This window comes from Lagopus muta, chromosome 5 (assembly GCF_023343835.1).
Source record: "Lagopus muta isolate bLagMut1 chromosome 5, bLagMut1 primary, whole genome shotgun sequence".
NCBI lineage: Eukaryota > Metazoa > Chordata > Aves > Galliformes > Phasianidae > Lagopus > Lagopus muta.
Genome location: NC_064437.1, coordinates 49,692,596 through 49,707,089, shown reverse-complemented (window position 1 = coordinate 49,707,089; position 14,494 = coordinate 49,692,596). Strand labels below are relative to the sequence as shown.

The 14,494-nt window shown below is 44.1% G+C and overlaps 1 protein-coding gene across 1 annotated transcript; it reads right to left on the bottom strand.

Moving 5' to 3' along the window:
• Nucleotides 1–105: 105 nt before the first annotated feature.
• On the bottom strand, nt 106–13,806 carry IFIT5 (interferon induced protein with tetratricopeptide repeats 5). Its single transcript, XM_048945738.1, has 2 exons — nt 6,211–13,806; nt 106–4,584 (listed from the first exon to the last, which is right to left on the bottom strand). The coding sequence occupies exons 1-2, from the start codon at nt 6,213–6,215 to the stop codon at nt 3,150–3,152; spliced, it is 1,440 nt and encodes a 479-aa protein (XP_048801695.1). The 5' UTR covers nt 6,216–13,806; the 3' UTR covers nt 106–3,149.
• Nucleotides 13,807–14,494: the final 688 nt, after the last annotated feature.

Here is a 14,494-nt window from a genome sequence, read left to right as displayed (position 1 = left end):
TTTACCAGTCCTGCTATGCCCCACTATGGTCAGAGCAAGTAGTGTGAATTCCTGCACAGACCGCAAATTAAGAGGTGAGAGTGCCAAAGCTGTTTAAAACTGTCAGCACAGCCTTTCTTCAGTTCTGTGTGGCAAATGAGTTTGAGGTCCTATGTTTCATTTTAGTGTACGTTGATAAAAAGAGAAAAAAAAAACAAAAACAAAAAAAACAGTATTTTGTGAGTTGGACACAATGTGCACACTTGGAAGAAAGATGTTATGTGTGTTAGTAGTGATGAAAATATTGTTTTAGATTCCACTACAAATGTTTTGTATTAAAAAAATAGGGAGTAGTGTGGTCTATAAGAGATTATTTCAGCAATTTATAAGTGATCAAACACTCGTTTTACAAAAATTTAGTTGTTTGGTTTTCTTTACCACATCATGATATGTCAACAGTTGTTGGTGCCATAACTGCATGTTATAAAAGCTTGTTGGAATAGTGCTATCACATTTTGATATGGGTAAATAATACAAATTTGGTAACAAATTATTAGCATACGGGGATTGTATTAAACAATTTCAAGATATTTTTTCATAGGGTTTCCTGTTTATAAACATGAACATTCATTCATAAACAAGGCAATATTTATTGTTTTAAATATCAATTCAGCAGAAAACATCCCATTTGTTTTATACGCAGACATTTTTTGTAGAAAATGGTAGAATCATTTCAGGGTTTCTAGCGCTGTTTCTGCTTTGACCTAAAGGCATAGGTACCAGAATGATGCTTTCTGTGCGTAAAACTAAGTATAAAATATCAGCCCTGTGGTGAAATTCTCCATCTAAGAAACTCAGAAGGGATGAGGCAAAGAAATGGAAGTAGAATAACTAAGAATACAACCCAAGTTTGCAAATCCTCACGACAAGCTTCTACTCTTTGCTCTGCAGAAACAGAAATGAACTTCTCCATTCTGACATGTGAAATGGATTATAATACTTTTAAAAATCAGTAATATATCTGCAACATTTTTTTCTTTCTTTTTTTCTTTTTTTTTTTCTTTTTTTCAGAAATGATGCTATTCATGCTGTTCTCATACAGGGTACAATGGCAGGGCGCAATGCGGCAATACGCAGATATTGGGCAAGTTGTGAACAGAATAACGCTGCATTCCCACCAGCCCTATTGAGCACCAGTGGAGGATATAACCTTGGATGGAGCACTGCATTGCTGAACCTCTCTGGCTGCCCAGAGCTTGGCTGGGGCAACATCTGCCCAAGACAGAAACAGATGGATCCTACTGCAAATGAATCCTGCCTGCAGTAATGCTGCGTTTTGTGCAGCATAACAGAACTCAGTGCAAGTAAGTGCAGAATATGATTTCTAATTGGCTTTATAGCTGATAATTTTTAGCACTGCCAGCAGTGCATAAAGAACTTTGAGACACTCAGATGCTAACAGCCTTTATGGCCCTGTGGCATCTCCACCATCTGCTCCACAACCAGTGCTGTTTGCAGCCAAGGCCCTGGGCAGCCCCTATCCTGACGTATGGGCAGCCCTTTTCCAGGAGCACCATATCATCTTTGAGCCCATTCTGCCCCGGCTGCAATGGGAGCTGTAGAAGAGCTATGTATGAGGCCAGGTGGTGGAAGTCAGTTGTAGCAGAGAGCCTAATAATCTCCACTCTCAGCCTGTATGGAGTGGATGAGGAGGCCCTTACCCATGTGCTGGAGCCCAACCTAGAGCACCACGCATGACTTGTGTGTGCCATCATTGTGCAGTTCTGCACCGAAGAGGCCCCTAGGCTGCTGGCCTGACAGGATGCTGCACTGTTATGAAGTAGGAGGACAGCCCCATGGCTGGACAGGGACCTTCAGCAGCCCTTCAGACTGCATCTTGATGAACTTCCAAGTACATTGGACACCATTCTTTGCAGAGGCCCCAGACATGCCATTTGTGATGCCATCCCTGCAGCACAGCAGGAGCCCCCTGAGGAGCCTGGGAAGGGGAGGCAGCAAGTTCCTCTACTCCTGGCCAGGGCAGGGACTGCTTGCTCAGAGCTGTGTTGTCCTCCAAAGATGAGGGCCAGCAGCTGCAACAACCCTGCAGGAGGCCACCCTTCGAATGGCACTTAGCAGGGCTACAGCTAAAAACAAAAACAAAAAACAAATAAACAAAAAAGCCAAAGACTACAGCACAAAGTATTGCTCTTAGTCATTGCACAGCTGACGTTGTTTAGCACAGAGGCTGCTTTTCCCATGTTGCTGATGCCTTCCCCTGCCCTGTCTCAGTGAGACAGCCTGATGGGGAGCACAACCAAGGGCTCCAGGACCTGAAGTTGTCTCAGTGATGTTTGCTCCCAGCAAAAAGCCTGCTGAAGATCTGAGGGCTTGCTGAGGATGCCTGACAGCCTGGGAAGGATCACAGCTAGGACAGCTGATGCAATCTGACCTAAGGGATGCGTCCATACTGTGTAACATTGTGCTCAGCAATAAAAACTGGAAAGGGTGAATTGAGGATGGACTTTGCCAGGGCTGCTGTTGTTCAGGGCCTAGCTGGACATCAGTCAGCTGGTGGTAAGCAAGCGCTTTTTGCATCACTTGTTTTTCTTGGTTTTCTTTTACTTTTCCCACATCTTATGTATTAAAGTGCCTTAATATAAACCCATGTTTCCCAGTGAACCAAACAGACAAACAGTGGTTGTTTTTATTGTTAAACAACACACAAGGTAACAAACTGAACAAGTCAACACAGTTTTTTTTCCTAAATGACACTTGATATTTGAAAAAACAACAGAAATGACCATGTTAGTATCAGCATGCCTTTCAAGCGGATAGGTTAAATGTTATAATATTATGGTTCTCTTTCCTCAATAGAAAGTGAGAACTGTTTTCCAGCTAAGGAGCTTTATGTCCTGCAGGTACTCATAGACAACTTTCATACCAGTATTAGCATGGCAGCCTAAGGTAGCATGCTTTTTGGCAATGAACAGGCAAGCAAATGCACAATCATCGTCTGGTTATCATCTGCAGATTCTGCATCATCATAGAGGAGTGATGCCACCGGATTTTTCAACTGGTTATAACCCTAGCCTTAAAAATGAACAAATGCATTTATATTTTCTCTTTAAATGTGCTTTTGTTGTTGTTGAAAGGGATTTGGGAGTGCTTCAGCTTGAGAGGGAAAGTCGTAGCTCACATAATGCACTCAGATATTCTTCATTGTCAGGATTGTATTCATTGGCTTTCTCATAACATTCAATTGCTTCAAGCTTCTCACCATCTAGTTTATGAATGTGTCCAAGTGTACTGAAATCTTCTTCACTTCCTAACCCTCCTTGAATTCTCCTTTCCAACAGTCTCTTCAAGTATTTTTTGATCTTTTTTGCAAAACAATGATTACCATTTTTTAACCCTTCTTTGTAATATTTAATTGCTTCAGATTCTGATTTCTTTTTATATTGCAGAAAACTTCCATAATAGTAGCATATTTCTTGTTTATCAGAGCAAGTCAGAATATTTATCTTCAGTGCTCTCTGAAATGTCTCTTCTGCTTCTCGATACATATTTGCCTCTGCATACATCCTTGCCAAATCAATTAAGGCACTAAAAAATTTTGGCTTTTGTTCAGCCACTGCTTTGAAATGAGAAATGCAAATTTGAATGAGTTCTTCTATTTGATCTTGAGGTGGATATCTTGTACTGTTTTTCAACTCAAACAGCTTTGTTCTGTAGCAGAGTCCTAGCTGATGAAGCAAAAAGGTAGATTTTGGTGATATTTCCAGGGCTCTCTCCAAAAGTTGCTGTGCCTTGTCCAGTTCTTTTTTCCTTCTGTAAAATTTAGCAGCATACCTCAGGAAATAGGGAAGATCAGGAGTTTTCTGCATTCCTTCTTCAATGCATCTCTCTGCTTCATCAACTTGATTTGAGTCCTGAAGTTTCAAAGCAAGTAATGCCAAAAGGTATGTGTCCATTGGATTCAGTTCCAGTGCACGCTTCAGAGGCTCCAGAGATGAGTTCACTTCTTCACATCTTCTGTAAGAAAATTCTTCCAAACGATACATTGCTATTGCATAGCCGGCATTAAATTCTGGGTTGTTGGGTTCCTCCCTCAGAGCATTTTCAAAGCACTCTTTTGCTCTGTTATAGTACTTTCCTCCAAATTTTAATAGCGCAAATCCTTGCTCAGCATAGATCTCTGGAAGCTGAATCTTCAGCTGAGCGGTATTTGAAAGTTTTTTGCAACTGTTTTCAACTTTATTTATATATTTTTGAGCTTCCTCATATCTACCCATGTGGTAGTAGATCCAAGCGTAGTTTCCCCAGGTAATAAGACTTCTCCTGTCAATTTCATCTGGATAATATTTTTTAACTTCTTCTTCAGCTTTTTGGAGATATTCTAGAGCTGCTTCATCTGAGAGCTGTAGGTGGTATATGTAAGATAGTAGATTGTAATTTGAAACGTTGGGATTTATGAAAAACTCAATCTGATCATATATTGATTCTTCCAGGCTGGCAAGATCTATATCCTCCTTCAGCAAAGTCCATGTAAAATGACATTCTAGCTGCAGAAGGGAGATCTTCAAGGAATTCTTAGAAATAGTGCTAGAATAAATTAAAGAAGATTGATTAACTTCCTGCTGCTTGTGTTTTTAACCCAAGCATGATGTACTATAAAAGCAGGCAGTACCTTGGCTGGTGCCACTAGTCAACAATAGCTCATGTAAGCCACAACTGTGGGAAGCTGTAAGTCTAGAGTAATTCTTCTAGTAATTCTCCTTGCCAGTAGAACTGAAAGCACCACTCACATAGAGAAAGGAGTGGTGGTCTGGATGCTGTTAGAGAATGGCTGCTCTACTCTAACACCAGCACTCCTCCAGGCCTCAGGAATGTATTACCCCTCCATAAAAATGGAGACCCTGCTGCCTTTCTGCCTCTGGATTCCTCCATGCGTGTGGGGATGGGCCTGGCAGCAGCTGGGGCAGCGTGTTGCGTCAGTTCCCCCTCTTACCACTGACTTCTTGGTTGAATAGTCCATTGTCAGAAAGACTGCTCTGCTTTTTCCTTGTAAAATCAGGAGTATCTACCTGCCTGTATGGTGCCATGTATTCCCAATTAGAAAGCTATGTAGGAATTTGTATTTTTTCTGGGATGAAGGGGAAGTGAGAGCAAGTTCCTGATAAGACCAGTACCTCATCAGAAATCTTTTTTCTCAGGGGAATACCATGGAAGAATGAACCCTAGCTGCCAAACCAGCTTGAAGCATTTTAAATTCTCCCCCTCAAACCAAAATTAAATTTTTTTGTCCAAATTGTCACATCAAGGGGCAATCTAATCCCATCTGGTGGCACCACTCAAGCTCAGATAGATGGACATATTTGAAGACCATGAAGATCCTTTCCAACCTGCAGGATTCTGTGTTTCTGTGCAAGTGAACTAAGCGATTCTGCATTTCCTGTTGGTTTTGGTGTCTCAGCTGAGTACCCAGAAAACTTCCATGAATTAAAACAACAGTAGAGAGTAATTTCATGAGTAATTTCACATTTGTGAACATGTGTGGGATTTAAGTGACATGTTTCTTTTTAGCTCAGACTGACTACACCATACAGAACTGTAATTTGTTGAATTCTCCCTCTCTTTCTGACTGGTTAATAGACAGCCTCGCAGCTAACTGGTGACTAGCGAAACAGAACTTGCAACAACATCCCCAAAACAGATTTGTGATGCAGATAAAATGCAGTTCAGTTTAGTATTGTGCATAATCTGCCAGTGCAATTTTCCAAGTTGTCATAAACATCCTAAATTCGCCCTGTTTGAGTGTGTTTGCAGGACAGTCCTCAGCAAATGCTATCCCTTTTCTTCTGCTCCAGACTGCAGACCAGAATGATTTTCTGGTCCTCACAGTAGTAGAGAGCAGAAAGTAAATTCTCAGCTGTATCAGTGCCAGCCATTCCCTTGGCTGGTCAGCAGCTGCAACTGCAGCCTGCATTTCATCCAGGAATTGCGTGCACACAGTTTCTGACAATCAACTCTGTAAAAGCAATAATGTTACAGCATCCAATTGCATCCTTCTCTTACTTCGATTCTTCCAGTGAATATTATGTAAATTATTCTCCGATGCTTAAGTCCCTGCATACCTTACTGCTTCCAGTTATGCAAATTACAAACTTACATTCCCATAGCATGAGAGTACAGAAAAAACAGCATTTGTAGACCAAGCTGCTCTCTTACCTCATGATTTGCCTTCCTTCTTTCTTTTCCTTTCTCTGCCTGTTTGCCGGTAGCTTTGAAGCCCAACAGCTTCTTCCTGCAGTTGTGAGTTGCCTTTTATGTGCTCTAGTGTGCACGTGATTGATGTGTATGATACTGGGAATCAGAAAGTGAAAGCAAGCTTCATGAGTCTGGGAGGAGCTGTAAGGCAGCCGGCTGGGAAATAGAAACTTATGAGTCACTCTGCTTTTTCCATTTTGGCTTTATGCCACACATTGACTTGTGCTGTGGAGCCCATGGTAACAGCTGCTAGCAGCTCAGTGTCTGAACTTAACTCCAAATGGCTAGCACTGAGAACTGCCCAGCCAGTGCAGCCCGTGGCTGACTGGCTGCTCTGTCAGCGGCAGCTGGGTGTTTGCTGGTGCCTGGGACCAGTAAGGCATGGATTGTCTCAAATAAGTGTGAGAGGATTGAAATACTTTGTGGACAGTTTTACATTCAAAAGTGTTTCTTTAGAGCTGTTTACCTTCGAACGGGAGGGTCCAAGAGTGTTTTCTGTCTGGGGACTCGGCCTGGAAACAAATGTTTCCAGCTTGATACACGAGACTGGGAGATGATACTATTGTATCCAGTGAAGTTCCCCAAAGCCAGAAAGTCATTCCGAAAGAACAGACTCAACTACTGGGGATGAAAGGCAGAGGATGGACGTTTGTCATCCCTGCTGATCCCTGCTGATGTGAGGAGGTGTGACTGAGGATAAAGAAACCCACTCTTTTGAAACCTACTGAGTGGGACAAGACAGCTGGACAGAAGCTGGATGCTGCCAGGGCTTCCTAAAGAGCAGTCAGATACAGTGAATTGGGAAAGCTGAAATTTCATTTGCTTCTGTTCCAGGAGCTTTGATATGGGAAAATCATCATTCTTTTGAAATTGGTTATACTTAAGAGAGAATACTTCATCAAATCAGTTTTGGAGAGGAAGGGAGACATTTAGTAAACTGTACCTTGAATAATGGTGTGACAGTGGTGTTGGAAAAGTAAAGCACTTTCTGTTAAAAAATAACCCCCTTCTGAGAAAAAATATATATATTCCTACCAGCTTGGATACTTTATCTTGTGAAAAACAAAATTGTCTTTGCTATTATATGGTGAATACATTCTATATATATTATGACAATTGCATGTATGGGAGTCCAAACATCTTGAACTCCAGCAGCTTGGGGCCATGTCCAGTGCCATGGGGAGCCTGTTCCATGCTCACTGCCTTCTAGAGAAGAGCCTTTTCCCAACACACACCTGACCCTCCCCTGACACAGCTCCATGCCATTCCCTCAGATCCTGTCACTGTCACCAGAGAGCAGAGCTCAGTGCTGCCCCTCTGCTCCTCTTGAGCTGTAGGCTGAAGGCTCCCTTCTGCCTCTTCTGCTCTGGACTCAACAAGCCAAGAGATCTTGGATACTCCTTATTCACTTTACTCTCCAGATCCTTTACCGTTTCTATAGCCCTCCTTCTAGCATTGTCTGAAAGTTTTATGTCTTATTTTCTATGATCTGTCCACTGAAATGAACCCCACAAGTGGCTGGCCACCAGCCTGATGTAACCCCAATTACTAAGACATTTTGAACTCAATCCATCAGCCAATTCTTCACCCATCACTTTATGTTTTTGTCTAGCTGTATGCTGGATGTTCTGACCAGAATGAGAGAAACTGTACTGAAAGCTTTGCTGAGATTTCTGAAATACTACATAACTGGCTTCCCTTCGTCAAGTATGTGGCTAACCTTGTTGTAAAAAGAGATTACGTTTGTTAAGCAGCTTTCCCCCCAATAGCCTGTGTTTGCCGTGACCCACAACAGTATTGTCTTTCAGGTGTTTTTCAGTAAGTCCAATAATAACTCCTTAATTTTATGAAGCACTGAGTGAGACTGGTGGCCTGTAATTACAAGGGTCTTATTTCTTGAAAACTGGGACAACATTTACTAGTTTCTGTTCAACTGGAACCAATCCATATTCACAAGACTGCTGAAAAATAATAGAGTTCTCATGATAACATCAGTCAGCTTTTTGAGTTCCATGGGATGAATCCCATCAGGCCCCATAGATGTATATGCGTGCATCTGAAGCAGCAAGTTCAATACGCAATTGTTTTTGGCTGGGAGTTTATCATTCACACAATCATGGTCTTCCAGCTCAGGGTTCTGTTGGTCCCAGGCCCCATCAGTGTCCAAGACAGAGGCATAGAAGGCATTAAACATCGCTGCTTTGCCTGCAACCCTGTTTCTGAGGCGACTGTCTTCATCAAGTGATAAAACATTATCTCTGGTCCTGTTTGCTGCAAATGTATCTGAAGAAGCCCTTTTGTTGTTCCTCTACAGCTTTAATTTTGACTGAAATTTGACAACAATCATTTTATCCTTGCTGTGGCAAACAGAATCTCTGTAATCTTCCCCTTTTGCCTGAACTCATGTCCAGTGGCCATACATTTTTCTTTTTCTCTCTAAGCTCTACAAGAAGATCCCTGGACCTTCTGCCCTGCCTGCTTGTCTTCTGACATTTTAGAATTGACCAAGTTGTCTCCATTAGTGCCTTGTCCAGCAGCATTCCTCCTCATCCACTAGACGTAGGTTGAGCACTGCAAATCCATGCTTGCACAAACATTCCCCTGGGTGGTAACAGACCAGTGCAATCCTCCAGAGCACACAGAAGAGAGAGCACAAGACACTGATTTCTTGCATCGCTGCGCCTCACTATGATGAAGATGGAGTCTGATTCAGCAAAATTTCAAGCTCACCTTTTTCTTACTGTTTCTCCTTGTTTCTGCAGGAAAAGAGAGGCAGGAAAGAGGCAAAGGGCTCAGGTGACAGAGCATGGTGGGGACCAGTGATGTGCAAGTAGGGCCTCAGGAACCTTCATGAGCCGGGCCCTGAGTACTTCTCTGCCACCTTCAGGAGGATCTGGAGGGAAACAATACCAATACAAGAAACTCAGGATTGTGAATGGTAGTGGGGTCACCTAATGTGCCATTTTTCCACCACAGCCAAGATCAACACTGTAGGTTATCACTGGTCTCTGGCTTCATCTTTATTGTTGCTTCTATGAGCACTGATTCCTCATCCTTCTGTTCTTCTACCTCCTTCCCTTTTCCCTAGGTAGGGCCAGCTTTGTAAGAGGAAAAGCTGGCAGCTAGAAAACTAGGACAAATTTACCTACATTTGATCAACAGACATTGGTTAACCACAGGTGAGACTGAGCACACTGTTAGGTTCCTGATCATTTTGGCCTGTATTATGAAAGAGCCATTGAGGGAGATCTGAGAGGTGTGAGGTGCACTCTCCTTGGAACAAGTGTGCTGGCTACCTGGGCACTGGCAGTTCAATCATCTTGTTGCTGTACGAGTGACTGACACTGTTACACCTTATGATGCTTGTTGTAGACCAAAACGTGTACCTTAATAACAGTGTTCATGTTTCCTAAGATCCACCATCTATTATACCAAGCTACAGTGCTGTAGAACTAAGCTGGCATGTCATGAGTGATACCACTAGTTGGATCTGTGAAGGCAATCCCTTCCTTCATCTATTCTCCTTTCAGCCCTTTTCTTCCTTTCTTATGTGCTCTGTGTTCACCCACCCCTTTTTCCCCCTGTACCTTGCACTCGAGTTTCCCAGAGCTTTAGCTGTGCTCTGCCCTCCATTTCTGGTTCAGTGCTTTGTTTGTGTTTGTTTTCTGTTTCCCCAGCTCTCACGTGATTGTGAGAGAAAGAGGAAGTGAAAGCAAGCTTTCTCTCTGAATCTGCAAGGAGCAGCAAAGGCTGCCAGACGGAGAATAGAAACTCATGAATCCCTCTGCTCTGTTTTCATCTTGGCTTTGTGCCATGTACTAAATTGTGTTCTGGAGCCCATGGCAACAGCTGCTAACAGCTCAAAGCATTGACTTTGCTCAAATGTAAAGCCATCTACGATAAGGAGAGTATTTCAAGTTAGTATAGCTTGACCTGGTTATCGTACATAAGCGGGATCTCGGGGTCATTCCCCCTCCTGCCTTTGCTGATGAATATATGCACGGTTTTGCCCCGTGCCTTAAGCTTCTATTATAGCAGTGTTGTTTATACACATAACATTCACGTAACTTGGTCCTTTGCTTGCCCTCCTCTATGCTACATCCTCTGCCTCCACTTCCTGAGGGCTCTGCTATCCAACCAGCCCTGTGTTGCTCCATGCTGCCATTGTATTAGTTTGTCCGCAATGGCTTGTGCTACCTGGAGCAGCTGCTTGCTGCTCTCCCTGACAAATTACAGTTTTACACCACAAAGATAAACAAACGTTGAGCAAATCAAATACTGACACCTGACGTATTGAAGCAATTGCTGTCACAGTTGTACCAAGCCAAACAACATTTGAGCAGGTGGAGATGAGCTCTAGCAGAGCAGGCGTGACACACCCCAGTCCTGAGGCCATGCAAACATAGTGCAAAGCTGCTTCTGTGAGGGCAGTACTGTTATAGGGCTGTGTGGACAGCAAGAGATGGGACTCAGTACTGGTGCATAGAGCCCTATGGATATAAACCACCCATTTGTAATTAGTTAAAAAAAAAAAAAAATAACTTCATAATTACACCAAGCTGAGTGGTGCAGTTGATATGGTGGAAGGAAGGGATGCCATTCAGAGGGACCTCAACAGGCTGGAAAGCTGGGCTCGGGTGAACCTGATGAGATTCAACACGGCAAAGTGCAAAGTTTTGCATTTGGGCCGGAAGAACCCCAGGCACCTGTACAGGCTGGGAGGAGCAGTCCTTGAGAGCAGCTCGGCAGAGAAGGACCTGGGGGTCCTGATGGACGAGAGACTGAACATGAGCCAGCAGTGCGCTCTGGCAGCTCGAAAGGCAAATGGGATCCTGGGCTCCATCAGGAGAGGGGTGGCCAGCAGGGACAGGGAGGTGATTGTCCCTCTCTATTCAGCTCTTGTGAGGCCCCATCTGGAGTACTGTGTCCAGGTGTGGAGCCCTCAGTACAAGAAAGACATTGAGATTTTGGAAAGGGTCCAGAGGAGGGCGACTAAGATGATCAGGGGGCTGGAGCACCTCCCCTATGAGGACAGGCTGAGGGAGTTGGGCTTGTTCAGCCTGGAGAAGAGAAGGCTGCGGGGTGACCTCATTGCAGCCTATCAATACCTGAAAGGAACCTACACGCAGGAGGGGAGTAAACTCTTCAAAAGGGCTGACAACAGCAGGACTAGGGGAAATGGATCCAAGTTGAAGGAGGGAAGATTTAGGTTGGATGTTAGGGGGAAGTTCTTTACAAGGAGAGTGGTTAGGCCCTGGAACGGGCTGCCCAGGGAGGTTATGGATGCCCCATCCTTGGGCGTGTTCAAGGCCAGGTTGGACGGGGTCCTGGGCAACCTGATCTGAATGTGTATGTTTGGTGGCCCTGCTAGGCAGGGGGGTTGGAACTACATGATCCTTGGGGTCCCTTCCAACCCGGGTGATTCTGTGATTCTGTGATTCTGTGAATTAGTGTTTGTGGAATTTGAGCGCCCCTGTTTTGTGAGAATAAGGTAATAAATGTGCTCCCAAGGATGCCTCATGAGACATCTCATGGTGTCTGGTACACATCAGCTGATTTCATGCTCATGGCTTGGCTGGGATGTGGCTGTGCCTGACTAGCTACAGGGAGCATGAGGGAGCATGGAGCACCCAGCAGCCTGCAGGAATGGCAGCTCTTGACTGGATCTGATGGGACAGCAGCGGGGTGAAGACACAGACAAGACACAGTAGGTGGTGGAGCTGCACTGGAGTTTATCCATTCACTAGCAGCCTGCCCCAGGTGCAGGTTTTGCCCAAGGACTGGGCTGTGCTGCAGGCCTGGTGGAAAGCTGACACCTTTTTATTGGAATAAAAACAAGCAGTGCTTCTCTTTGCACAGCAGTGGCTCTCCATAAGCAGGAGCCTTGGTGCGCTTGTCCCAGAGATGCATTTTCTTGCAGCAGCTGTTGGTCACGGTATCTTTGGCATTAAGCAGGGAAATGGGAAAGAGCCTGAGCATGGAGGCTTATCTGGAGTTTGAGGAGGTGCAAATAAGATGGTGATAAAGCAGAAGAAAACATAGATAAACCAAGTTAGAGAGGAAGACTGAGATCTAGTTAGCAATTATATAATCTTAATTTGGGAAACTATCCTTACTGAAGCTTTCTTGTTTGATTTTAAAAGTACCTTTGGAAAATCTACTCCATGTGTCAGTGTTGGCATGTAAATATAATACCATCATAGTAGCAAATGCAAGAGATTCATGAAAAGTACATGAAGAAATTGACAGAAACAACTGCCTTCGTATTTAATACAAAAGCTTTACTTACTTGAGTGTTCTGTACATATAGAAGAAAAGGGAATGACTTCAAAAATATCTATGCGTTTTAGAGAGAAAACTCATGCCTGTACAGTTTCTTGGAGCTGATATCTGCTGACAAGGAATTCCCTCCTAGTGACATTAGTTCAGTCAAATAGTCTGAAATGCAGTTTTCTTCAATAAAATAATGTAAAGAAGCTATACCATTGTAATAATTAGATCATTTAAATATCTAGTTTCCATTAAACCTAGTTAGCATCTAATTACTATGCTTGAGAACAGCATTGCAGGCATTTTATAATTTGTATTTTCCTCTGAGGAGAAAAGTACCCTGTAATTAATCTTCTTGAAAACCCACGCAAATAGTTCAGCATTACTTTTGTTACCCAACTTCTGAAAATAAAATGTAATCCTGTGAAATTCAGTTCAAGAATAGAAAGAGCGTCACTTTCACTGAGTGTCCAGGACATCTCTGTGTGTCGAAACTAGTGGATGCAATGGTGCTGAAGTGCCCAAGATACCTCTTTTCTTGTGATATATTTCTCCAAAGGCAGCTCGTGTGTGGTCTTAGCACATTAATTGCTGAGAAAGATGAAAGAAAGGGTTATAGACTTTTTAAAAGAGCTCTTGAGAGTTCACCTTAGTACTATTTTGTGGTAGTCTGCTTCTGAATGTGTATTTTACCCCTTACTATTCACAGCATATTTCATCTGATGGTTTAGCATTTAAACTGATTGCATCCTAAAACACTTCTGTCAGGTGGGAAAGTCACGCACAAGGAGGATACCTACAGGTGCAGTGGAGGTAAAGCAATCAGATAACGCTGTGAACTTCCAATTCCTGTGGTGCCCCTCTTGGGGGAGACAGGGCAAAATGGAAACACACCATTACAATACAGGAGGTTACGACTACTTCAGCCTTATATCCCATGTATGTACTTCAATGCAGTGCATACTGTACTGTAGCTCACAGTGATACCTCCAAGCCTGAGCTTTAACCTCATTAACTGAAAATGAGACATGGTTATCAGTTTGCTGGGTAGAAGACTCATCCCTTCTCATGGAAAGCTGTAGGACTACTGCTCTCAAGGAGAGGTGCTGACAGTGAGTTAGCTCTGGGTTTGGTTTGTCCTGTGCCAGGCCCACATCACAACCATGTGCTGTGTGGGGCCCTGCGGCACTTCTGAAAGCAAAAACTCCAATTAAAATCTTCACGCCCTCTAAATAGACAGAAACACTTGCTTTCTTGACACATTACTGCTCTGCTACTATGTATTTTATTTCAGGTTTCAGTATTATCCCAAGGATATTACTATGTGCAAGTGATGTGAATGTTTGTACTTCAGGCCTGTATGTGGTTCAAGTTTTGCAAGCATGGCCACACGCCGCCTGACCACAGGCTCTGGGACACGACAGATGTTACATGTGCTGCCAGCTCATTGCCTCAGAGCACTGGGACGGACCAGATTGGCAGCAAGCTGCTGGAGCTGTGCACCTGCATGTAATTCAAGCCTGCTTGTATCAGATTTGATATATTTAGATTGTGCTCAACGATGATGGATAAATGATCTGTTCTTTGTGAGAGGATAACGGTGCTGGATGCAACGCTTCGAAACCCTCAGGAACGGAGTGCCCGTGGGTGGGGACGGGACTTCGGGCGGGCTGAGGGATCATCGGGGCAGAAACCTGCGCAATTACGGGGCGAGGGGGGGGGCATTCGTGAAATTTCAGTCTACAGAGTTTTTTAAAAGTGAGTTCAGGGGACGGGGGGGGGTGAAAAATTGCCATGCAGCTGCTGAGAAGCGCTGAATCACGCCGCCCAAGGTCGCACAGCCGGCGAGGGGCGGCGTGCAGGGAGGGCGCAGAGCTGCGGCGCGCGGCCCCTCAGCGCAGCGCCGCGGAGCAGCGCGGCCGCCGCCCCCGGGCGGGCTCCCGCCCCTCGGGCCGCGATAGGCCGCGCCGCGTGG